The sequence below is a fragment of the Arachis stenosperma genome, chromosome 4, assembly GCF_014773155.1.
Source record: "Arachis stenosperma cultivar V10309 chromosome 4, arast.V10309.gnm1.PFL2, whole genome shotgun sequence".
Taxonomy (NCBI): Eukaryota; Viridiplantae; Streptophyta; class Magnoliopsida; order Fabales; family Fabaceae; genus Arachis; species Arachis stenosperma.
This window is the reverse complement of record NC_080380.1, coordinates 16492732-16519522: the sequence shown is the minus strand read 5'-3', so window position 1 is coordinate 16519522 and position 26791 is coordinate 16492732. Positions and strand designations below refer to the sequence as shown.

Genomic DNA, 26791 nt, shown 5'->3' with positions numbered 1-26791 from the left:
CGGTTGAAGTGTCTGTAGCGATACTATTGTGTGCATTAGCGACGGTCTTATTCCGCATTCTGGCATGGTAATCTACTAGCTTGGCCTTTGCATCATATAGAGCAGCATGCAACATGTTTGCTTCATTGTCACAATCCATGAATTCCTGCGAAACGTTGTAGAAATGTGCACACAACCCTCTAAATATGTTGTGGATTTCATCTGAACGTCTAACGTCGTGACTACTCTTAATGTAGGTGTGCTTGCGCTTTATATTCTTGCTCTAACGAGGTAGAATATAGCAGGAAGGCACCTCATTCACTTTGTAAAATGAAAGTATTACAAGACAGTGGCAACATAATATACCTGCACTCTCGAACAAGTTGCAATCACATCTAACCGCGTGACTCGAATGGTCAAAATGGACGTCATACGTAACATACCAGGTCGTTTCATAGACTAGTATTTCGTCTTCCACCTTTACCCAAGCCGAGTCACCCTGTTCATACACGGCACGAATAGTGCAATCATCCTTCTTGCCAAACTCCGTTTGAACATCCCTAAACATCTCATTGGTGTACTCTTATTGAAATCGTCTCTCGATGGCTGATCTAGTTGCACATGGGATTAAACCTCTCAAGTTTGCAGCATCATCCTCCAGTTCTTTCTACTCCTTCGTTCCTAGTACATTGTCAAACTCATGGATGAACTGGACCAAACTAGTCTTGCAATTTAAGAATCCACCAAAGAATGAATGCATACACACACTCCTCTGCGTACTCCTCATGGAAGCCCAGAATTGACCCTTGCAAAAAGATCAGTACCCACATGTGTCGGTCCTCAAACAGATCTAAAAAGCAAACCCACCAAAAACAAAACCATGCATAAGAACATATTTTCAGAACAGAATACAAGAACAAAACAACATCTAAGCACTTACAACACATGATTTTACTAAAAAGACACAAACCTGATAGCCATCTGTTGTGATGTAAATTGAACTCATCAATGAACTCAGCCCAATGACCCTCGAAATCCTCAACTGATTGAGAGTTCCATATAATGTGATTCAACTCAGCATTCAACTTTCTGAACCTAGCATAACCTCCAAGCTTATTCTGTATCTTTTTTGTTATATGCCATATGCACCAACAATGTCGTGTATTGCGGAGGACCTTTTTAATTGCACCAAACATAGACCTGCATTGGTTTGTGATGATGCCCTTCGGTGCAGTTCCCATGCACTTCAGCCATTGTGTGAACACCCACTCAAAACTCAGGATCTCCTCGCTGCCTAGTAGAGCACAGCTTAGCAAAGTAGACTTACCATGGTGGTTCACACCAATGAAAGCAGCGAACGGCAATCCATGCCTAAAGGAAGAACAACCATATTTAGAAACATCCAACTAATAAAAAATAATTAAATAATTAAATAACGTGAATGTAAATACATTTTACCGGTTCGTGCTGTATGTGGTATCAAATGAGACCACGTCTGCATAGTATTCATAAGACGCCCTACACCTTGCATCCACCCAAAATGCACTTGTAAACTTATAATCGTCATCCACATTCACTGCGTAAAACAAGTTTGGATTTAACTCCTTCATTCGCATGAAGTAATTCAACATCTCCTTGACATCTGCGTTGACATTTGTGGATCAGAGTCTTGATGAAATGTAATTCCTGATGTCCTTCTCTGAGAAGCCCAAGTTCGAAGGCCCACCAACTTCATTGGCTAATGCTAGAAAGGTGTTGTTGGATCGAATGCCCTCCTCATCATTAACCTCAATGATGCACTTCGCATGCATTGTCAAATCCCTGTTCTCGTGGTAGTGCACCGCCTTCTTAGTTGAACACTGGTGCGAGTGATTTAGTTCAACCTTCAACAAGACCTAATCTTGCTTTTTCCTGTCAAATTTTGCATATATTCTTGCTCTGTACCCCACAGCTGCAATCGTGTTCTTCCGTGTGGGTGCTTTGACACGAGACCCGCAGAAACCCTCCCGATTGCAATGGATAGATTGGTTGATCGGTTACTTTGTCATCCTGTCAAAATTTGTGGCATGTATCTTACTTATGAAGCTAACTTTATTTGCGTAGCTCGCATAAAAATCCTAGGCCAGCTTCAAATACTCAAACCGCATCCTAACTCTTGGTATTTCATCTTCAGCAAGGCAACTATGATCCGGTAACTACGAATCAGTTCAAAATAGACATCATTTGATGGACATGACGATTAATGGTCAATTCAAACATGTGGTTAACGAAAAAATAACAACAAACTAGAGTCCAAACCTCATCAACAAGATCCGTGTCATCACATCTCAACTCAGTAATTTTTGTACATTCTATGGCCTACAATCAAACATACATAAAGTAAATAGATACTATAATAAAATATCGACTAAATAGATTTTATTAATACTCTATCTAAAAATATGATACTAAAATTTATTAATATACATGAATTAAACGAAATCAGAACAATGAGACTATACTCATACAAAGTGGCACCTAATTAGTTATTTTTATATTAATTATTTATATAGAGAATGCATAAGTCCACCACATATAAAATATAACTACACAAACTAAAAGAGAGTCTTCTACTATGCTGTGAAAAGTCTCGTTATTAGCTCCTATAATTTCCTTACATATTTATCCATATTTGTTAGTGTATGCATGGAATGGAAGCATACAGATGGGGATTCTTAACATTCTAGTCGCAACTATGGACAAAATTTTCTCATTTAACACTAAACATATATTCAAAACATCTCAGGGTAACCTATTAAAAAGGTAATGTAACAATTTATCATCTCCAATAAATAAATTTCCATCTTCATCTTCTTTAGAACTTGAACAATGGTTCATTGTAACAAGTTATAAAAACCTAACAAGAAACCAAGTTGTAGCTAGTAAGTAGTAACAACTAACCAGTATATTGTATTATGACATCCCACCATTCTAAAAATATAATTCTTTTTAAATAGAAAAAAAATTGAAACTAATTTTTTTTACGAGATCATCCACTTATATATTACACTTTCACTAATTACTACATGGACAGACAAGAACACCATCCAAATTTTACCTTTTGTAACAAAATATCATCATGGGTTAAGAATGTTGATCTTTTAATAACCATCTAATTTATATGAAAATAAGCATACGTCTAAAAGAAACAACATACATTGGTTACCTTGTCCGACTGTTCACTTTCCCCGTCAAACGAATTGAGCAGGTTGTCGATCGAATGCGTGGTAATGTCGTCGGTGAAAGAATCTGTCGCGAGACAACTCGGTTTAACGGAATTGTCCTCCATTAAAATGGCTGTGAGAGGTCACGTACGTATGAAACGGGAGCCGCAACTCTCCCGTGTATTATACCGGATCAGTCGATGACGACAAGGCTGCAATGGTGGAGGCCGTGGGCTGTAGGGGCTGCACAGTGCATGATCGCGGTGACCTACGGCGGGCTGTACGGTGCACGGGTTGTGGGGTGTGGGAAAAAATTTTTTTATCCGCTTGGGGGGCTGGCCAGACATTGGCACAAAGGGAGGCAGCGTCGGTCGTGGGTGGGCGGGGAAGGCTGACTTCGTTGTTGGGAAGGTCCACCGAAAAAGAAAAAAAATACGGTGTGAGAGGATAATAAAAAATGTATAACTGTTCCGTATTCAAAAACCTGATTTTTAAAAATTTTAAAAATAGATATTATTATAATTAAATTAATTAAATTTATAATTAATCTACTTTTATAATTCTATTGTTCATATTATTTACTAGTATTATTGTTCACTTATACTTTTTCATAAAATAAAATAAAGGAATCTGACAATAGCATAATAATTTCCATGTTTCACAGTATTTTGTGTCATTTGGACGTTGATTGGTAGTGATCTATCTCTGCTGCAAGCAAGGCGTTGAAGGACAAAGCAATAATAATCTCAATGACTAAATAAAAAGAACAACAACAAGTGACAAAAAACAATTATATAAATTATTCATTGACTTTAGATTGATTATTATTATTATTGTCTCTGCCACACTTCATATTATCACGTGTTTTCTCTTCATCAATTCATAGCATCTCCTTGTTATAGTTTTTTGCCGCGCCCAATCAACTAACTGATTAATATAGTTATATATATAATCATTCATGTCTTTTACTTGATCATTATGATCTATTCAAAATCTACACTTCAAAGTTAAAAATACTTTTGCGACTTGCACAAAGAAACGTATTAGATATATAATTTTTTCTATATTTTTACTCTACATTTTTTTAATAATTGATTTTACTAAAAATACCAATACAATCCTATTTATAATATGCACGCCCAACAAGATTAGTTCAAAATCCTAATTTCAATCTTGCCATATTGCCATATGTGATGATAATAATCATATATATCATGGACCTACTACTACTGCATAAGCATGCAAAAGATATCTATAGTACTTGCAGGATACACTGTATATGCAATAATCTTATAAAGGCAAGATATTCTGTTTCACACACGAAATTGAATCTTTCATATGAAAAATAACTGGCTACAAATTTTTATAAGTTGTTGGCCGGTTTTGGTCCACTCTTTAATTTTGTATATTCTGTAAATATATAAAACTAACTGAGAAAAGCTACTTTAATTTTGATGGATGGATCAAGTTACATGTTCTGAAACAGTAGTAAATATGGTATTCAAAGAAGTCACGACAACAATAGAGTTCTGGTTAGAAGGGAGACGAAGATTGAAATAATTAGGAGGTTGAAACTAAATTAAATATTTGTATTATGTTTAGTGTAAAGTATGTAATTATGTGAACTAATTTTCTATTTAGTTTAAGTTAAATCTGAAATAAAATAAAAATATTAATTAAAATATCTTAATTATTAAAAAAATATTAAAATTTCAGTTTTCATCTTAAAAAATTTTAATCCTTTATGTTTTTACTTTTTTAAAATATCAAAAGAATTAAAATTTTGCATCCCAAAACAAAAATTTTAGTTTTTGACCATTAAATCTCAGTCCTCCCATCTCAATTTCAATTTCTAAAAATAAATACTATTCAAAAGATAGCAAACTAATAATTATTCTTTTTTACAATAGATAAGGTTGCAATTTGTAAACTAAATAAAATTCTTAAAGAATCCTAGAGAACAAAGAAAAAGAAAAGAAAGTTTTATTTTATTTTATTTATAATTTAATCCTTTTTTCATGGTATTTCAATCCAAAAATTAGTTTATTGCAGTTTTACTTAAAAAGTTTACTACTATTCATTAGATTGTTGAATATAAAGTAGTTTTTTTGTTTACTTTTTTGGTTGACAAAAGCAATTTTATAGTTGAGTTTTAATTTTTAGATAATATTTTTTTAAAAAATAATAGTGATATTTTATTTAATAAAAAAATAAATATAATGTCCAAAAATCAGGATAAGAAAAATAGAAAAAGAGAATTTTTAAATATTCACGAATAGGTGAAATTGTAAGAAGAAAATAACATAGAAAAATAGACAGGGAAAAAATCTTAGGGCGCTATGCATAAGGCAAAATAGATAGCTTCTCGTTCAACTTAAGCGATGTTGTTAGCACTTTTTTCGGAGGCTCCTGAACATGCTCGAAAATTTGGCGACACCTCTCCTTCCAAATATTCTAAGTTATAATCAAAACCAGTCGAGCTCTTTGAGAGCTTATTTCTTGAAGTCCAACTTGTAATACCGAATCCCCCCACCAATTGAAGAACAAGGAATATTTATGGTTTGGAATGAGATAAATCAAAGGACTCTTCTTCTATATTAGATTAGCATCTCCACAAAAAAAAAATAAATAAATAGTGCATGAGTGATTTTGGAACTGACTTACAGATTGGACAAGTTGTCGAAATAGATGAAAACTGCTGGTGGATGAGAAGCAAAACAGGAAGCTTACCATGGAGGATTTTTTACGTAAAGAGCAAAATCTTGTGAGGAATTTTCAGCTTCCATAAATGGCTCCAAAATGACCTCTGTTGTATAAGGTTCGGATAAAATTCAATGGAGGTATGGTAAAATTGGTAAGCAATCCTATATCCTGATGCAACATCATATGTTTTTGCTTTGTTCATTACCCATTAAATTGTGTCTTCACCTTCTCCTGGGGTTATAGAGAGGATTCACTGAGCAATTTCTGGAGGAAAAATGTTTGAGATTAATACTTGGTTCCACTATTTATTTGACAAAAATAGGTCTTTTATCCATAACAGATGGTAACTATCTAATAGTAGTACTGCAGATGGAGGAACAATGGAGAGTAAGGAGGAGGGAACCATGGTTCGGATAAGATTTTGATATCACCAGAACTTACTTTTCAACTAATACCTTTCTCTACAACTCGCCTCCATTTAAGAATACTTTGCCAATCTCAAGAAGGTAAGGTTTCTACTTCTGCTGTAAGGATAAAATTAAATTTGAAGTATTTACCTTTAAGTATTCTAGAAAGAAGAGAGTTAAGTTGAGCCAAGGTTTTTCGGCACTGTTTACCCAAAAGAGTCAGGTTTGGAATCCTGAGATCTTTGAAACCAAGTCTGCCTTCTTTCTTAGAACTAGTCATCTTATCCCAACTAATCCACACCATTCACCTTTCAGAACCTTGATGCCCCTACCAGAACTGGGCTAGAATTAGGGGTGGCAAACGGGCCTAAACCCGTCGGGTCGGCCAGCGTAACCCGCCAAAAAAGGCGGGCTGGGCTGAAAAATTGGGACCGCCTAACCCGCACTGCTTAAACTGCGGGCTTTGGCGGGTTTTGGCGGGGCTGGACGGGCTTCCCCGTCGGGCTTAGTATTTTTTTAGCAAGGGGTATTTTTACAATTTTTTTGCCAAAACTCAACTTTCCCCAACCCAACTTACAAGAGAATGAAGATGAAAATTGAGTGTTTTGGATTATATTTATTTTGTTTTAGAGACAATATTTATAATTATGTTTTGGATTATGTTTATTTTGCTTTGGGAACAATATTTATAATTATGTTTTGGATGAAAACTTGGTTTATAATTATATTTATTAGATATTTATAATTACAAAGACTTTAATATTTGTGAATATAAAAATTATAATTTGTTTATACTTTTAGAAATTATAATAGTTAAAAAATAGGAGAGATTTTTTATGCCTTTATATATTATTTAATAGTTAAAAGTAAAAAAAAAAGATATTTGGCGGGCTTAGCCCGCCGGCCCGCCAATCCGCCGTTAGGCGGGGCGGGTTAGGATCCTGGGACCGCCTCACTAGGCGGGGCGGGGCAGGGCGGGCTTCCCCACTTGCCACCCCTAGCTAGAATACTATGAATTTTATTTAGTAAGCTGACCGAAAGTTTAAAACATGACATACAATGTGTATATTAGTATGGCTTCACCAAGTATCCGGAGTAATACCTGTCTTCCTCCATTAGATAACAAGCACATTTTCTATCCTTGTGTCCTTTTGAAAATATTATCTTTGATTGAGTTGAAGGTGACTTTCTTAAAGCGGTTAATAAGGAAAAGTAGACCCAAATATTTATCCTGTGCACCTATGTGAGAAATATTCAGCTGGACTGCTAGGAAGGTTCTAATCAGTTCTGGAATGTTATTACTAATGAACAAGGCCAATTTATTAAGATTATTAACTCTTTGTCCATTGAAACTCTCGTAAGATTCCAATAATTCTAGAATAGAGGTACAACTATTTTCTGAGGTTTTAGCGAATAGAATAAAATCATCAGCGAATAACAAGTGATTTATAGTTGGACATCTTCTGCTTATCTGAATTTTTCAAATGAGACTGTTTTGTTCCGCTTTATGTAAAAAGAAGGAAAGTCCTTCTGCACATAATAAGAAAAGAAAAGATGATAGAGGGTCACCTTGACGGATGCCTCTATTTAATTTAAAAAAAATCATAGGGTTAACCTTCCACAACCCGTATAAAAAAGATTATCAACAATTTAGGAATTCAGTCAATAAATCTCAATCCAAAATCTAACTTCTTTATAATAAACCATAAAAAATGTCACTCTATCCTATTATAGACTTTATTCATATTAAGTTTGAGTGTCATTTCTTATTTCAATTCTCGTTTATTTTATTTAAAGTAGTGTATATATTCGTATGTGATAAAAATATTATTAAAAATAAATCTATTTTTTAAAAATGTAGTTTAAATAAAACTAATTACCTTATTGATACATCTTTAAAATTTGTAGTCCTTAAATAATTTTATAAACAACAGAAAATAAACTGATTTCAGTTCCATTATATTTCTATTTTAGTGATGTCAAATTGTAAATAAAACATATATAAGCTATAAAAGTCATTATTAGCTCCAGTGATGATAAGCAAACCAAACCATATCAGATTACAAATACATTAGCAAAAGAATAAGATAAATTAAAAGGGGGGGGGGGGGGGGGGGGACATAATTTTTCTTTCTTTAAGATGCTTACTCTTGCATTGTAGTGACCGTTAGACAAAACACTGCCAAAAAAATAAATTAAATTAAATTAGACAAAACTATAGAATTTAACTAGAGAGCTAACTTTTTAATCCAACATTAATCAACTTTTTAAAATTACTTTTTATACCTTAAATTTTAAATCTTAAATTATAAATCCTAATTCTATAAACTCTAAAATAACCTTCCAAAAGATAGAATTAAAAAAATAATTTTACAATAAAAAATTAGTTAGTATTAATTAATTAAAGAGTAAAATATTATTTTTGTCCCAAATATTTAGAGTAAGTTCTATTTGTATTCTTAATATTTAAATCGTCCTATTTATATCCCAAACGTTTGTAAAGGTGATTCAATATTATCCTGCCATCAATTATATATCATTAGCTTTAGTTTGAGTTTTAAAAATCTTTTTTTGAAATTAGAATACAAATGTCTATAACGTAACAGAATCGATGATTCACTCCAAAAAATAGCTCATCAAAAGTTGAAACTAATTCCTGCAACATTTATATAATTTACTTTTCTAGAGACATAATTGAACCTAAACATAAATAGTTGGTACAATATTAAAATCGAACACATCTAAACGAGATCTAATTGAGAATGAATACATCCAAGTGAGAATAATTGAAAAATATAATCTGATTTGTTAATATAATTGATGTCAGGATAAATTGAATCACTTTTATAAACATTAGGATTCAAATAGGACGATTTAAACGTTAAGAATACAAATAGGACTTATCCCAAATGTTGGGACAAAAATGATACTTTCTTCCTCATTAAAAGTTAATTCGATCTCTATTTTTTTTTTAAAAAAAATATCCTATTTATTTTATGATGTCCCTGTTAATATTAAAAGCAATGAACCAATGATGGCACTTAATGAGAATTGGTTGAGACTTGAGTGAGATCCAAATCAAGAAAGACCTAACTCTCATAATAGAAAGTCTTTTCCTTCACCTTCTTATAGAATGCACACGCCCTATTTTACATCATTTAGCCAATAGAGGAAAAAATGGTTAACAGCACTACCGAGTGCAAGGTTGTTATTATTAGGGAATTTGATAAAAAAAGGGATGTCAAGGTGGTGGAGAAGCTTGAAAGGAACTGTGAGATAGGGACCAAAAAAGGGGTCTCCATTTTCACTAACATGATGGGTGACCCTTTGTCTAGGATTAGGTTCTACCCCATCCATGTTATATTGGTATGTGTATGTACCTAATATCTTTTCATCATTTAATTAATGTAATTCCGCTGCTGATTTATTGTCCAAATTAAAATAAAAAATTTTCTTCTACCCATTAATCAACTTAGTTTACATTATCTATGTTCCATACTTTGTAATCTATTATATATATATAGTTAAAAGTAGGATAAAAAACCTATATATCCTATGTTTACAAAGCATTTTATATCACGTGATTGAAAGTATACTACTAAACTAAACTATTTATTATTTGCTTCATAAATAATTATTATAAATGCAGGTAGCTGAACTTCTTGAAAGCAAGGAGATTGTAGGGGTAGTTAGAGGATGCATTAAGAATGTTGGGACTACTACTCGTCCTGGTTCACTCTTGAAGATGGGTTGCATCATAGGCCTTAGAGTCTCTCCTACTTACAGGTAATAATATAATTAACATCCACTTTCTTTGGTTTTAATCGGATAAATTTAACAATTTAGCTAAAAACCCTTATTAAACGTATTAATATAAAAACTTTTCATTGAAAAATAAGAAATTTGGGATGTTTTTTGTTTGCGTTTTTTTAATTTTTATTTTCAGTATTTTTTATTTTTAAAATTTTGCAAAAAAAAAAAGAGAAAATAGGAAGTAAAAATATATAATTTTATTGTGTTTACTTTCTTTTTTTTACAAAATTCAGAAAACAAAAAATACTAAAGTTAAAAATAAAACTAAAAACATAAATCAAATACATCCTTAGATTTTCAATATATTTATTTAATAACTTTAACAAAACAAATATCTTGAACAACAAAATATATATATATTAGGTCATGGTGCATGTTGGTAAAAAAATTATTTAAATTATCATTCAAATATGCAGGAGAAAAGGGGTTGCATTAAAACTTGTTACCTCACTTGAAGAATGGATGGTGAGAAATGGAGCGGAGTATTCATACCTAGCAACAGAGAAGAACAATGAAGCATCCAAAGCCCTATTTGCTCTTAAGTGCAACTATGTGAGTCTTAGCTCACTTGTCATTTTTGTTCATCCAACTAGCACTAGCACAAGCCTACCAACAAAGCATATTTCTGAAAGGGATATTAAAATAGAGAAGGTGAACATAGATCAAGCAATTTCCTTGTACAAAAGAATCTTGAAAACCAAAGAATTGTATCCATTGGACATAGACACTATCCTCAAGGAGAAACTTAGTCTTGGAACATGGGTATGTTATTACAAAGATGAGGGTTGCATCAAATTGCAAAACATGGTAGATAATAATGAAGATTTTATTCCTACCAATAATAATCAAACCCTAATTGGATCAACATCATCATCATGGGTAATTTTTAGCATATGGAATACTTGTGAATCTTATAAGCTTCAAATCAAGAAGTCTTCTCATCATCATCCACTAAGGTTTCTTCACACAACACTGAAACATGCAAGAGAGAAGATTATTTTCCCATGTCTTAGAATTCTAGTGAGTGAATCACTGAGTAGACCCTTTGGATTTCTCTTCCTATATGGGCTCCATGGAGAAGGAAATAACCTTGGAAATCTCATGGAATTCATATGGAGGTTCACATCAAGGTTGGGAGAAAGCATGAAAGATTGTAGAGTGGTTATCACTGAGTTAGGGCTTGGTGATCCACTTGCAAATTATGTTCCTCAGACAAATTCTATGTCTTGCATTGATGATCTTTGGTACACAAAAAGACTCTCATCAATTGGACATAACAATGGAAAGGATGAAGAAATGGCTATGAAGAGATATGTAGGGAATAATGTTTTTGTTGATCCTAGAGAATTTTAGAGCTATGTATGTATTTCCCTTTCAATTTCAAGCCTAGCTACTATTAAATTGACCTAATAAATTAGATTGGTTTAACTTCTATATCTTAGCTTCAGGATCTCTCTTATCAATTATGATCTAAGTTGTTAGTAGCTAGCTTAACTAAAAAAATTACATTGATGGTTAAAATCTTTAATTTACTGCCTTTTTAATTTATTGTTTTCCTATTTCTCTATTTATTTCTTTTTAATTTATATGTCATTATCATTTTCTAATCACGATTTTGTTAAGAAATTAATTTTCTTTAATCCTACAAAATAATGAATAAGCAAAAACTAAGAGGAGGAAAAGATAAATTTAAAGAAAAAATATATTATTGATTAATTATCGACCGAAAAAAGTTAGTTATTGTTTTATTAATATATCCAAATATATTGGATTAAGAATGTATCAATGAATATTCTTATTTGTTATTGTGACATTTTATATATCTTTGCATTAACATATCTAAATATAATCTATATATTTAATTTAAATTCATTAATATCATTGAATAATTCATAACATGAAAATATCATTGCTGAAAATAGATGTACCAATAAACCATACCTTAGACTTAGTTATGCCCTATTGACTGTATATATGCTGCCACGAAGATGTTTCAAATCAATTGAATCAATCAAGTCAATATATGTGAAAACACACACAGAAACAGCTTGTATGTAGTGATGTCAAAATTTTCGTCTCTGGTTATCATGACGTTATGACCACAACGTCGTTGTTGTATGACACAATGTAGTTACAACTCAATCATCAACTTTTTTTTTATTTTCAATATTTTTTTTCTATTTTAAACATTTAAAGAAAGTGCCCTTAATAAAACTAAATTAGAAATGTTTTCTTTAAAATATAAAAATTTAAAATGCTAATATTTTTCCTCTTATTGAAGAAATATTTTGAAAACTTTCTTTAATGTATAAAAAAATGTAACATAACTAAACCAGAAGTGCCCCTATAGCTCAGTGGTAGAGCGTCAGTTTTGTAAACTGAAGGTCTGTAGTTCGATCCTGCATGGGGGCAAATTTTTAAATTACTTTTCTTCCATATTACGTTGTTCATTTTAGTCTAACAACTGAAATATTCACAGATCCTAAAGTTGATACTTGATAAAATAAAAGCTGAACTCATAAACATGCCATTATTATATTGACTCTCACCAATATTTTTTTCTCATTGCAAGTATTTTCTCTCCAAAAATATGGAACTGAAACTGAATGCAAATTAATAGTATTGAGTCAGCTTTATTCTCATTCAAAAGTCGGTTTTTAAGAGTGTTTGGAGCAAAATCTAAATAGTGGACACTAATTTTAACTTAGAGATCGTCTAACAAGGAGAATGAATTATATTATATGTTTATATATTTTCACCGTTCATTAAATATTTTTGTGAATCTCATTTGATCTCACCTTTTGAATCAATGGTAAAGCCTAAAAACCAAGACATGATAAAAAGCATATATAATCTTCAGATTGAGAGAATCTATTATGAAAAAGAAATCCACTAAAATAAAAAAATTTGTAAAATAATAAAGTAAAAAACTAATTAAGTAATTATTATTAAATTTATATCTTATATTATGTGAAAACCCCACAACTTTGATTCAAGAATAATTAAATTTTCACTTTATTATCGTGAAGTTACCACCAATCTGTACTAAAGGCCAAAGCCCAATCTTTTGGCTTTCCTTTTCTAATTATTCGACTTATAATGAGTTGTGTTCAGACCTTAAATCTTTCCATCCTCTAGAATAGGAATAGATTGAATAGCTTCCAACTTCGCAGAGGACTCAGACAAGGAGATCCAATTTCTCCTTATTTATTTGTTTTGTGAATGGAGAGATTGGCGTGCTTCATTTCCAAATAAGTTGACGAGAGTATTTGGGATGGTATGGCTGTTTCTAGAGGAGGACCTAGAGTTTTTCACTTGATGTTTGTCAATGACCTCCTCCTTTCTTGTAAAGTGGAGAAAAATCAAGTTCAGAATGTCGTACACACCTTGGAGTTGTTCTGCAAAGCTTTAGGTATGAAGGTGAACATTGAAAAATCCAAAACTATTTGTTTTAGAAAAATCTCTAATAGAAGGAAGGAAATGTTGTCTGGTGTTTCTCATATTCCTTTTGCTAGTGACCTAGGCAAATACTTGGGGTGAACCTTAATCATCCTCGAGTTGCTAGGTCTGTTTTTTCGAACTCTTTAGAGAAGATCAAGAATAGGCTGGCTAGTTGGAAAGGTCGACTCCTTAACAGAGCAGGCAGGCTTTGCTTAATTAAATCTATTGCTTCTTCTCTATCTATTTACCATATGCAAGTGACTCTTTTTCCTACTTCAATTTGTCAAAAGATTAATTCTGTACTTAGACAATTCTTGTGGAAGAAAAAGGTGGGGGAGCATTGCTTAAGCTTGGTCAAGTGGAGCAAAGTTGTCACTCCAAGAAAATATGGAGGTTTGGGAATTAGAGATACTCAATGTGTGAATTTTGCTTTATTGAAAAAATTTGTTTGGCAATTACTGCATAATAAAGATAAGCTTTGGGTAAGGATTATGTTGGCAAAATATTTATCTGGGGGTTCTTGCTTTTCATCCAATTTTTCTAATAATGTTTCAAGCACTTGGCGAGCAATTTATAATACAATCGAAAAGTTTCGTGATGGTTTTGAATGGTGTATAGGCAGGATGTCTCAATCCTTTTGGTATCATGCTTGGTGACCATCTGGAATGCTAGCTCCTTTGGTTCCTTTTGTCCACATTTCTGATTCTCTCTTGAAGCTAGAAGATGTCTGGCACCATGGACATTGGCGGTGAGATATGCTTTGCACAATGATTCCGGAAGAAATTAAATTGATTTGATGCTCTTTGATCCTATCAAGCAAGCAGGAGATAAAACAGGTTGGTTTTGGACAAACTCAAATACTCTCACATACTCGACTAAAAGCGGGTATGAGTGGCTATTGAAAAGAAATTTGGCTTGAATGATAATGAAAATTGGCTTTGGCTTTGGCGCTTGAGAATATCGGAAAAGATAAAGTGTCTGTTCTGCCTTTGCCTCAACAACAGAGTTCCCACAGCTAGCTACCGATTTCAAAGAGGTCTTGCTACTTCTGATTTTTGTCAGAGATGTTATCTTGCTCTAGAGGATATTGACCATTGCTTTAGGACTTGCCAAAAAGCTCGTCAGATTTGGATTAGCTTAAACTTGGGAATGACCACTGTAGATTCTGGTTTGGATTTTGTGTCTTGGATTCAGTCTAACCTCAACAAAAATGAGTTCCTCTTTGCAGCGGCCTTTTGGTGGATTTGGAGGGATAGGAACAATGATATCTTCCATCAAGATGACCCATGGAGTAGGGAGAAAATTGTTCACTTGACTAAACATGCTGCTCGAGATTTCTCCAATGTCATTACCACCCAAAAATATATTACTCCTTCCTCTTTGCAATATAACTGGGAACCACCTCCGATCAATGTCATTACCACCTCTTTGAAAATGAGCAATTAGTTGACTTTGGGTGTATTATTAGAGACAGCATGAGAATTTGGATAAAAGGTTATTCTGCCAGTATGCCTCTTTCTAGTGTTCTCTATTGTGAGCTTCATGCTATTTGGAGAGGGCTTGTTATGCTTTGGGATTGCGAGTGCAAAGAGGTCATATGTGAAATTGATAATCTTGATGTGTTTCTTCTTGTTTCGCGAGACACAACCAGCATGATTAAGACTGACTTTGATCTGCTTGATAAAATTAAAGATATGCTCCAACGTAATTGGACAATTACAATAGTACTCATTCAGCACAGCAAATAGAGTGGCTGATTTAATAACTAAGACTGCTACTTTTCAGGTATACTTGGAGTGGTTACTGCCCCCTAATAGTTTAGACATTATTATTAGGGAGGAGTCCTACTCTTTCTTTTAGGTCCTTTTTCTTTATGTTATTTCCAGTCACCAAAAAAAAGGCCAAAGCCCAACCACGTTACCCTTCACAGCATACTATCTTAGCATGTAGCCAGAGTATATAATATCACAAAATCTGGAACGTCCAAAACTGGAATTTGATTACATTATAAATGTCAGGGTTGGTTATTTACAATCTTAATCTTCACAATCACAATACAGTGCTCAAAAAACAAATCAACAAGACTATAGGCCAATCAGGCCTTATTCCAAAGCAAGACAATAACGTTTGCAATCTCAATTTTGTCAAGGAATAAAAAAATCTAGACCTGAGCTTCTGTGAATTATCAAAGTTCCCTCATAGTAGCTGTCTCTCACCTTCATCAAATCTTGAAGGAAAGACTCAAAAAGCCTCAGAAAAAATGTAAGAATTAACTGCCAAGCCAGCTCCTCTTTCGAGCCGGCCTATGTTGCTTCATTTCACCTGTATCAATTGCCGAGTCATTGTTGATAACTGAACTCTCTTCTGCTTTGGTAGAGATTGGCTGCTTAAACCGCTCCCTGCGCTTCTCCATCTTCGCCAATGTATCAAGAATCCTTTGGCTGTCATAACCACCTATTAGATGGACAGCATTATTTTCATTTTTTGACCGTCCCTTCCTCGCAGTTTCAGTGAGTGCCGCAACTTCAGAAACATCTCTTCTGGATGTAGAAGCCTCTAAGCATGGTTCTTCCATTACAATCTGACCCTCCTCAATGTCCGAGCAGTCCTTGTGCCCTTTGTCCGGAATGTTCTGAAGTGATTTCTTGTTTCTGTGGTTGCTCTCACATTTTGAGGTGCTCAGTTTGATGGTCCTGTGACGAAATTCTTCAGAACCCACCAAAGCTCTCCGCTTCTTAGCCATTCCCTGGTTCACTGATTCAAGCATATCCTTGTGTGAGAGTCTGGAACTTGAGAGAGACTGCAGAATCAATCATGAGTCCACATCACAAATTTATAATCAAACCATACACCTTGAGAATATCAATTCTCTAACCAATAATAACAGTAAGAAAGATGATGATGATGATGATGATAATTTTGGACACATGCGGTATAATATATCAAATAAATACGGTGTGATAAATTTCAGTAGCAGATTAAAGTAACAGAACCCTAAAGTGACAGCATATAAGTAAGGGTATTAACCACCCAAGCAATCATAGGCTTAGTCCTTGCGAGTTTGAGATAAGGGTTCAATCCCTGTTCACGTGCTTGTAACGACTAATCTTCTTTGGAAGAGACTAATAATGACTTCTAGGAACTCGACCACAACATTATGATAGGGAATAAGTTCAAATCATAAAACAATAACAAGAAAAATAGTAGTAAAGAATTAACATAACACAGTAAATAAGCAAAAGAGTGAAGACAGTAGTATAGTAAGCATTGAACCAATCAAGTTTGGAAAAGAAAATGAGCCCAACAGATGTTTAGTATACAGATCCTTGACCATAATTTCCCCAACTTTACCTTTCCTTCCTCACTAACAAGATGTACTGATTTCCTATATCTGGGCACGGCTTGCCAACATTTACCCCTGTCCATGATTTTAGATCTACCATTTAAACAATTCTCACTACTTCTCGGCATATTTAGTTGATGCTGCTGAAATTCTATACCACCCAATTGCACCTTAGCATGCAAAGAGCTTGTATGAATTTCATGATGCTGAAAAGTATTTTCATCTTCAATCCAATTAAGGACCTCAGAAGGGGACCTGTAACACTGATACTCTTCTGCTGGGTCAATCATGAAATCTTCATCCTCAACAGCATCAGTATAACCATAAGACCCTCTGTTGTTTCTAGCATGTTCATATCTTCTAGAAACCTCCAATTTTTCAGTTACTCTAGTGCCATATGCATAGTTTCGCATGGAAGTTGCATATGATTGTCTACATTCCCTTCTTTTTTTCGAAATCTGATGATGTTTGTATTTCTGAGAGTAATCTTCCCTTTTCCCAGGCCACAAGTTATCCAAATCTAAAGGTCTGTCACAATGTCTATCCCTTCGAGCAGATCTTCTAGGATCTATATCAATATCTGAGAACGACTCTTCATGTCTATTATTTAAAGATTCCATATTTTTCTCAGAATATGGAGATATTCTATAGCTTGTGTTTAGAAACTCTAACTCATATTCATCAAGATCATCACTGTAGTATCTGTCTCCAAAACGGTCATTCATTCTTCCTCTATGAGCACCTCTCTCCTCATCAGGAAAGGATGAATGTTTTCGAGGAAACTGCCTTAACTCCCAACAAGAGTGAGGACTTAGGTCATCAGCATAGTACTCCAAATCAGCATCATGCCATTTTCTCTCTCTTCCTTCATCATCTGCCATAGGAGATCTCGATTCAAAAAAATAATCCCTCTCATTTTCATATTTTCTGTCATATTGGTTTGTCTTCTCCCGAAAGATTTCTCGATCATCCCGATATGAATATTTAGTGTGCAGAGTTTGAAACAGGTTGTTGTTAACCTTTTCTCTGCCATAATAGAAGGATTGTTTTGTTTCCCTGTCATATCTTCTTTTACGACTAGCAAAACCTGGCGCTCGTTCTTTACAAATGTCATAATCAATAAATTGATTTCCAAACAGAGACAGATCTCTTGCACTATAACTGGGGATAGAGGAAGAATCATTATCATATTCGATGGGATAATTCAGACTAGAACCACGCCACTGTCTACCATTTTGACGCCTGCATTCCTTTTGAAATGGGCGTTTATTTCTTGAATAGTAAGTTACATTTGGTGGTCTTCTGTCCAAATTGTTGCCTTTTGAGTTCTTACGATGAACTGGCAAGGAGTTCTTCAAGCTAATGTCAGAATTCACTGATTGCCTTCTCAAAGGGATATGACTTTTCTCATTATCAACATGCACACTATTTTCTGTTGCCTCAGAATCGCTATCAGTATAGGAAGTCAGACTGAGCTCTTGATCACCAAGTGACAATTCTGATTCAATCCAGCATGGATCAGCACTATATGTGTCTATGGCAACGCCTTGCTCGGATTTCATTTCTCCCCCTGGAACTTGTGCAGCATCATTTGAATGTTTGTCTACTTCATCCTGAAGTTCATGTTCATCTACTTCAGGAATCAGCCCAGTTCTGTGAAAGTCATAGTCCAGGTAAGATTAGTGAAGCTGATACAACAAGTCCAATTCACTAAATAATGCGACTTCAAGTAATCACAAGGAACTTTAAAGGAATCATCAGTCAGATCTAATATCAAATAAATAGCACACCTTTCTTGAACTGATTTTTTCACAGCTTCCAACTGATCCTCAGACACATCCAGTTCACCAGAAGAAGTGAGAATTTTGTTATCAACTAGAGCAGGTTCCCCTTCTAATGATGCATCCATTACAGTGCTATTCCCAGAACGGGAGCAATCATCAGAGGACTCATGCACCTTGATCTGCTCAAACCAAACATAATTACTACAAAGACACGAGACAGTTAGAGCAAAAGAATTGTAGTAAACTTAGTGAGACCTCACCTGTATAATGACATCAGAATCCTGATTGCGTGGGCGCTTTACATCCATTGATGGTTTGCGTTCAATCATATTATCCTCAACCTGAATTGCTCTGCCTTTTGGCTGAGTTACCAAATGTTAATCAGTACCAACGTCCAGCTTCATATATTGAAAAAATAACTTGAAACTAATATTGTGGCATAAATATAAGTGCAGCTGTTTAAAATCTTAAGTTATAGAGAATAGATAAAAATGGGAGGAAAACTGGAAAAGAAGCTCTGCATCGGAATAGGGAGATGCTTTTCAAACCATTGACCCAATGCTCCTCTTTATGTTAATAATGCACTAGTGCAGACTGTGTAGTACAACACAAGACACCTCATACATGGCTCCTATCACCTGAATAACCTTAAAATTCTAACAATGGCCAAGTAATTATCACACGCATACCAATTCAAATTCGGATGAAGGGGAAAGTGCACTCCCAGACACAACTTCATCAATTTGCTGACTCATGGCTTCCTGAAATATGTTGCAGTCAGCAAGAAAGTACAAAAGAAATTACCATGAAAGCTTAAATTATAACCCAAATTTTTTATTGTTCTTTCACAACAAGTACATCAGACTTACACACCTGAGTCAGCTTTAAAGATTCATCACCAGAAATACCTGTTCCCATAGTTGTTTGCCAAAGTTGCTCCTGCATGCAGTTTAAGTTTAGGTTATGGTCAGCTAAGTTTCATTAGATCCTCTGGGTTAAATGTCAATGATATCAATACTAAAACATTAAACAAACAACCTAAAGAGTAGTACCAAAATCAAGTAGCTTCAGTATTGCGAGCTATAGAAATGGATAAAATATGAGAATTAAAGGCAAGTATGCAGCATCACATAAAAACTATATGGTAACATTTTCGCACAGTAATATAGTAATGTACGCACCAATGAAGCACAATATAGCTTCCATGTATTCTCATTAAAACCAAAGTTGAAATAATCTGTTATGTCAGCTCCGGGAACCCTCCACGATTTCTCTGGAAACATCTCAATGTTCACATCGAATATACTCCTGCAGTGGATGAGAGAATTCAGGACAGTAGATAATATATGTGAAAGCTCACTATGTCCAACATACCCTAATATCACTCTTTGTGCTCAAAGAATCACATAAATCTATGACGATAAGCTTACTTGCTACAAATTTCGTATACCAAAGCAATTAAAACGCCATAAAAAATGCTACAGAATTAATTGAGGCGCGCATGAACTACATGTCAAAATGCATAATACACTGACCAGTACCAAGGTAGAACGGATCCATATCCATATTGAACCCCCTTAGGATTTGTTGTGGCGCAAATTCGAGTAACATGAGAGGAACTTGATGGAAGGTTCTGCGAGCATGTATCGCCATTCCGCCAGCTTTTGCTCAAGGAAGAACCGATCCCCAGCGATATCAATCCTTGATTCCTTGTATACTACAAAGCACAGACACAATACACAACAAACCAAAATCTATTAGAAACATCAAATTAACCACTTCTCATTTTCAAAAATACTGCCACAAGACCAAAATAGAAAAAATTTGACAGAAAAAGAAAAAAGTAGGACTTCAATTGAAAATAACATATTAGAAAATAATGAAAAATGAAAATCAATTACTCCATTATTAATCGATCTATGTGTTTTAACTAAAAGAAAATGCTTATTCATTACCGTATCCAATCCAATTCAACACAAAATTATCATAAAGTAACAGCAATTCAGCTTCCGAACTTGGAACGAAATAACAAACAAACCATCAAAATTAACAACTTTCAAACATGTATAGAGGATTGAAGAACGAACCTTACGACGAAAAAACAAGGAACCGTATCCACCTCTGACCCCATTCTTACTCAGAAATTCGGACCTATCCTCCAATCGCTCACCACCACCACCATCGCCGCCACCTTCACCACCGCAATCATCATCCACGTCATCAGAACGAGCAACAGGTGGAAGACCGTTGCAAACGCCTTCGTCGTCGTTCAAGACAATGTTCAATCCGTCGTCGTCGTCACTGTCACTCAAGGCAACGCAACCGCCGTCACCGTTACCGTTAGAATTGGGCGGTTGCTGTCGCTGTTGCTGCTGCTGCTGCTGCTGAATGAAGAGGTCTGTGGTTGGAGCGAGCGGTGGAAGTTCCACGTCAGCATAGAGTTCTCCGAAATCGTCATCGTCATCGAAAGCTTCCATTTGCGTTTTGTGTTAGTAGCTAAGTTGGTTCCTTTCCTCCATTTTCTTCAACAAAATATCTTTCTTGCCCAAAACCCTTACAAGTCACTCAGTGTAAAGTGTTAAACCCTAACTGCTTTTTTTAACTCATATTTTTACATTTTTAATTTTTAATTTTTCGTTTTTCTCCTGCATGTTGTTGAAAAATTATTTGTAAATATTTGTCATAAAATTAAGTATGATTGTGTATCATTATATATAGTAAAAATGATAAATAAGTCTTGATTTTTTAAGTTTTTAACAAATATATTTCTGACGAAATTTAAATACAAAAAATTTTTAATTTTTATAAACGGAAGATAATTTCATTTTTTCGTCTATTTACCTCTCACAAATCAAACATAATTGATTAACGTAATTATAACAGTGTTTAAGTGTTCATTACGATGCCACATTAAAAGGAGGCTAAAATTTGTATGATAAAAAGATCCCTAGTAACAACAAACGATGTCGTTTTGTAAATTTTAAATTTTTATTAAAAATTCTTTCGAAAAATATAAATTACCATACATTGCCCTAAACTCTTCACAAAAATCAGAATTTCTTTCTCTCTAAAACGAAACTAAAGTGCCATCGAAAAAGGTGGAGTAGGAGAAATAAAACTGGTTGTTGTAGTAGTTCAGTCATCAAGCAAGGTAAACAAATTCCTAACCTTTTTTATTTTTTCGCGTTAGGGTTTCATATAGTGTAAGGTGCGATGAATATAAATGCCTATTAAGTTCTCTACTTTGCTTTATGTTTGAGTTTTGTTGAGAATAGTTATTGTCTCCTCATATTAAAGGTTTTTGGAATTTTGAAGTTTGTGATTTGATTTTATTTTTGTTAAAAAATTTTAAATGGCTGAAAGATTTGTAATTCTTGTTTTTCATTATGAAAAAAATTTTGTAAGGAATGGTGATAGAAATCTTGTTTATGTGAATGAAAAAGTAAAAAAAAATTTAGAAATAGACATAAATTTTATCAACTTTGGTGATTTGGTAAAGTTGTTTGAGAATTTAGGATATCCTAGCTATAAGACAATATATTAATTTGATGTTACAGCGAGTGATATTGAATCTGAACTTCATAATAGGGGGTAATGAGATTCGTAAATTGTGTGACAATTTGATTTAAAAAAATATGAATTTTACATTTATTTTGATCATCTTATCAATGAACTTGAATATGTAAAGAAAGCAGGAGCCGAAAATGCATGAACTAGGAATGTAAAGACTTGGCCAACAAAGAAGCGGAATGAAAGAAATTGAAAATGTTGATTGTATAGAACTTGATGACATTTGCGATAATCTGATGGCATCATTCTTTGATAACAGCTATGAGAGCACCTAGGATGAACCTTACAAATCTCCACCTCCAGAGTATGATGATGACAGTGATAATGAGGAGAGCAGTGGAATAGAAAAGCGTGCCAAAAAGAAGAGAAATATAACTTACAAGAAGAAAAAAATGATTGTACCAAAGAAAAAAGTGAAAGAGAACAATAAGGATTCATTAAAAAGAAAGGATGCACCAAAAAAGAATAGATCAAATATTACTAAAAAATGACCCAATGTACAACTAAATATTCGGCTCAGTGTAGATAAAAAATATGGGCCTTCTTTGCAAACTGGTGGACCTAGTAATAACTCTACTATACATTCAAGTTTCACTGATTTAGAATATAACTATAAATACTATTTGGAGAATTTGCATACCCCTGTTTATTCTAATGAAAAAACTAAAAAGTAGAGCGTTGATTTGAGTTCAATGATTTGTGAGAGACAAATGGACGGAGAGATAAAATTATTTTTTGTTTATAAAAATCAAAAATTTTTTTGTATTTAAATTTCGTTAAAAATGTATTTGTAAAAAAATTAAAAAATCAAAGATCTATCAATTTTTTTAATAGATATCTTAATTTTTTATTAATTTTTTTCATTTATCTATACAACCAGTGTAATACATAAAAAAGATTAAGAATTTTAAATGTAAATTAATTTATTGTAATAATTATATTTAATTTATAAAAATTATTTTAAGTACTAATGTCCGATACATGATATTTAACTTAGTCAGAATTTATTAATTATATTTTTTGTTAAATATATTTTTGTGTCTTTATTATTCGAAAATAATTTCAATTTTAGTCCAACTAGTTTTCAATTTTATGTTTAGATTAAAAAAATAATAAAATTAGCTATCCTAAATTTATTAATTTTATCAATTACTTTTTAATAATTTTACTAACTATAGAAACTATCATTCATTATGCATTAATAGCTATAATTTTCATCTATGAAATATTTCTTTTTCTGTGAAATGAAATAATTTCGATATATTATATACATACTATTAATTCGGATATAATAAGCAAATACGGATAATTGAATTGTAAAAACATAATTCAAAAAATGATAATACTAAGGAAAAAAAATAGTCAAAATTTGTTTATTTTTGGTTAATTTTTTTACTATCAAATATTTCCGTTCAAAAAAATAATGTCACTTTGGATCTTCTTAAATAAATAAGAAACTCACTTTTAGAAGAAAAAACACAAAAAAAAACCAAAAATTAATGATATTTTAACATTAATAATATAAAAAGATACCATCTTTTGCCAGAGTGAAAATATAAAAAATAGATTCTTTAACTTATTCAAATTCACTATAAAAAAAAAATAATGAAAGAAACAAATTAATAGCAATTATATAAATAAAAGTACAATAAAAAATATTAATTCCTATGATATCTGTTGACCAATAGTCAATGGTTAATTTTTATCTGTTTCAGAATTTATCTTTTGATTGTTAAGAGATTTGTTTCGAGGGTTACCTGAAACTGTAGGTCGATTTCGGTCGAGATCTTTTTGCGTTGGTCAGAGCTGACGTGTCCGGCAGGTGTATAGCAGTCGGAGCTGGTGTGTCCGACTTGTGGGACTGAAAGTGCGGCTGATTCTTCGTCCTCGGAGGGTGGGGGTTACCTGCAAGGGACTCCGATACTTAAGTTAGCAAGGGTATTAAGCAGGTATTGAGTAGAATCAGAGTATGAGTTATACCTAGGTGCTCCAGTGTATTTATAATGGTGAGATGTGGCCTTCTGTGGATAAGTTAAGTTAGTTATCTTATCTTATCTTTATCTTATCTTTAAGTGAGGTCATCTTATCTTTAAGGGAATCGCCCTTCTCTCTGTAGGCTTGGGCTGCCTTGGGATTTGGGGCGTGATCCTCTATTTGGGCCCTTCTTTGGGCTTTCCTGGGGACTTGACCGAGCTCTTTGGGAAGAAGTCGGGTTGTCCTGACTTGAAGAGGTCGGTCGCTTTGTCTGTCGAACATCCCGGGTCGGTCATCTCGACCCAGGGTATGAACAGTTCCCCTGCTTGAGCTCGGTCTTCTTTTTTGAGGTCGAGTCTTTGACTTTGGTCCTTCTTTGGTGAAGCCGAACTCAAGCATTTTGTCGATTTCTTTGTAGCAGTCTTTTGAATGTAGAACATTTCCTCTAAAAGGTGCGCGCTTTTATATCGGCGCTTTGAGAATGTGCGAGGGTTTAATGCCTTCTTTAATTTTAGCATTAATTGCCCCGTTTCCCTTTGGCTCTTTATTTCGATTTTGAAAACCCAGAAACGGTTTCTCTCCTTTTGCCCTTTTCGTAACTTCTTTTCTCCGCTCTTTCCACTCTCTGTTTTTTGTTTGCACTTCTGCTTTCTTTGTGTTGCGGCGTCGTTTGGCGTTTCTGGAGCCTGGAATCTTGCGTTTCTTCCTACGACATTACTCTTGTTTGCGTTCTTTGTGAGAAGGCATTCCCAAATTTCGTCTTCCATCTTCAGTTTCTTTGAACCTCGCTGCTCTTTCCAGGTTGGTACTAGCTTTCTTGCTTCTTTCGTAGCTTCGTCTTTAGTTTTTTGGTGAAGTTCTGATTTTGCATGTTTGAAAGTTGTCGTTGTAACATGCTTTTCCTATCTTTCTCTTATGGATTTTCTTGGAATTTCTATCGAGGCCTTCTAGGGTTTTACTTGTTGCTTCTGGTTGTTTCCTGTCTGATACTGATAGAAAATCTGCATCTGTTCCTCACTTTTGGAGATTGTTTTTTGTCTGATCTTGAAAAAGGTTGCATCTTTAATGGTCTCTGCTTGGCGTGCTTGATGTTTGGGAATGCTTTTTGCTTGGCAGACTGTAATGACTTTTGTGTTTTTCTTTGATGAAAAATGTTTGCTGTTTTGAATTCTTTCTGAGAAATGCTGGGGTGCAAGCTGTAGATCTTGCCTGGAAACCTTGCTTTGTTACTGCCTCCAAAGGATGCCCCAGGACTTTGGTTTGGGTCTTGGGGTTTTCCTTTTCTTGTTTCTTCGCCTGTATCGTATTGACCGAGTTGTTTTCTCCCTTTGCCGGGATGTTTTTAGTAACCCCATCTTCTTTTCTTACTTGTAGGATTAGTTGGCCTCATATCTTCTTGCAATAACGTTGTAGAGATGTCTTCCCGAGTTCCCGAGGGGATGTCCGATTGGCTGGACTCTCTTGTTTTGTTGTGTGTTTCTGTTGTGGATGCTGAATTTTGCACAGAGCTGAGGAAGCGCCATAGGATTTGTGGTAACAATGCTCGTGAGGAGGATTACGAGCTTGTTGCTCCTGATTCTGATGAGAGAGTTTGTTTTCCGACTTTCCTTGAGAGGGAGCGTCCCTTCTTCTATGCCTATGAATACTTCTTCAGCCAGTTGAACGTTACTTTTCCTTTTACTGCTTTTGAGACCGACCTGTTGTGGTCGTGTAATATTGCTCCATCCCAGCTTCACCCTAATTCCTGGGGTTTTATTAAAATTTTTCAACTTCTCTGTCGTGAATTAGATGTAACACCTTCCCAGACTCTTTTCCTTTATTTGTTTGTTTCCGCCAAGCCTGGTGGTTCTTCAAAAAAGAAGGCTTCCTGGGTTTCCTTCAGGTCCGCCCAGGGCCACAAAGTTTTTGCTATGTATGATGAGTCCTTTAAGGACTTCAAGAATTACTTCTTTAAGGTTCGTGCTGTCGAGGGGGCCTGCCCCTTTTTTCTTGACGAAAATGATGAGCCTTCTTTCCCTCTAGAGTGGCAGAGGGATGTGAGAGTGTCTCATTATACTTGGGAGATGCTTGATGATGTTGAGCGTGCCTTTGTTGTTGTTTTTGAGGATCTATGGGGGAAACCACCCCATCTTGATACAAAAAGGTTTTTGAATGACCCATCCTTGGTTCGGACTGTTTTGGGTACTTGTCTGACTTGTCTTTTATACTTGTTTCTTTAATTTTTTCTTCCTCTTGTTTGTGACCGTAACTCTTTGTTGTGGCTATTTCTGTATTTGTAGAGATGTCAAAGAACAACGACTCTATGAAAGCTTTTAAAAGGGCAAAGAAAGCAACTGCTGCTCTGAACATCTCGGCCAAAGTGACCGGCGAGGGATCTTCTCAGATCCCAGTGAAGCCTCCTATGCCGAGTTCTCTCGGGCTGAGGAAAGTAATTCCTACTCCTTGGTTTCATCAGGTCGATCCTCCACAGACTTCTGCGGTTGCTTCTGGTGTCCCTCCCTTGAAAAAGCAAAAAACATCCGAGGCTTTTAACCTGGATGCCCCGAACTTTGATGCTATCGAGTTTGTTGACCA

At 34.3% G+C, this 26791-nt stretch overlaps 2 protein-coding genes and 1 non-coding gene across 5 annotated transcripts; 2 read left to right on the top strand and 1 right to left on the bottom strand.

Annotated features, from left to right (window-relative positions):
* Positions 1-9469: 9469 nt before the first annotated feature.
* Positions 9470-11458, top strand: LOC130974699 (probable N-acetyltransferase HLS1). The gene is made up of 3 exons (XM_057899558.1): positions 9470-9658; positions 9942-10078; positions 10522-11458. Exons 1-3 carry the CDS (start codon positions 9470-9472, stop codon positions 11456-11458), a joined length of 1263 nt encoding a protein of 420 aa, XP_057755541.1.
* Positions 11459-12445: 987 nt separating this feature from the next.
* Positions 12446-12517, top strand: TRNAT-UGU (transfer RNA threonine (anticodon UGU)). The gene has a single exon. It is a non-coding gene; the product is annotated as a tRNA-Thr (tRNA).
* A 2988-nt stretch (positions 12518-15505) lies between these two features.
* On the bottom strand, positions 15506-21219 carry LOC130976989 (FIP1[V]-like protein). Of its 3 annotated transcripts, none has more exons than XM_057901975.1 (9): positions 20761-21219; positions 20209-20390; positions 19855-19981; positions 19547-19612; positions 19363-19434; positions 18934-19035; positions 18680-18852; positions 16898-18542; positions 15506-16346 (listed from the first exon to the last, which is right to left on the bottom strand). In XM_057901975.1, exons 1-9 carry the CDS (start codon positions 21148-21150, stop codon positions 15816-15818), a joined length of 3288 nt encoding a protein of 1095 aa, XP_057757958.1. In that variant the 5' UTR covers positions 21151-21219; the 3' UTR covers positions 15506-15815. The 3 variants fall into 3 exon arrangements, with proteins under 3 accessions (XP_057757958.1, XP_057757959.1, XP_057757960.1); XM_057901976.1 differs by having other exon boundaries at positions 20215-20390; XM_057901977.1 differs by having other exon boundaries at positions 16170-16300.
* Positions 21220-26791: the final 5572 nt, after the last annotated feature.

Coding starts and splice junctions, on each gene's coding strand:
- LOC130974699 (XM_057899558.1), top strand. CDS start 9,470: ATGGTTAACAGCACTACCGAGTGCAAGGTTGTTATTATTAGGGAATTT. Junction 9,659..9,941: donor ACCCCATCCATGTTATATTG/GTATGTGTATGT, acceptor TTATAAATGCAG/GTAGCTGAACTTCTTGAAAG. Junction 10,079..10,521: donor AGAGTCTCTCCTACTTACAG/GTAATAATATAA, acceptor TCAAATATGCAG/GAGAAAAGGGGTTGCATTAA.
- LOC130976989 (XM_057901975.1), bottom strand. CDS start 21,150: ATGGAAGCTTTCGATGACGATGACGATTTCGGAGAACTCTATGCTGAC. Junction 19,613..19,854: donor AGCTATATTGTGCTTCATTG/GTGCGTACATTA, acceptor AACTGCATGCAG/GAGCAACTTTGGCAAACAAC. Junction 16,347..16,897: donor TTGTTAGTGAGGAAGGAAAG/GTAAAGTTGGGG, acceptor TTGATTCTGCAG/TCTCTCTCAAGTTCCAGACT.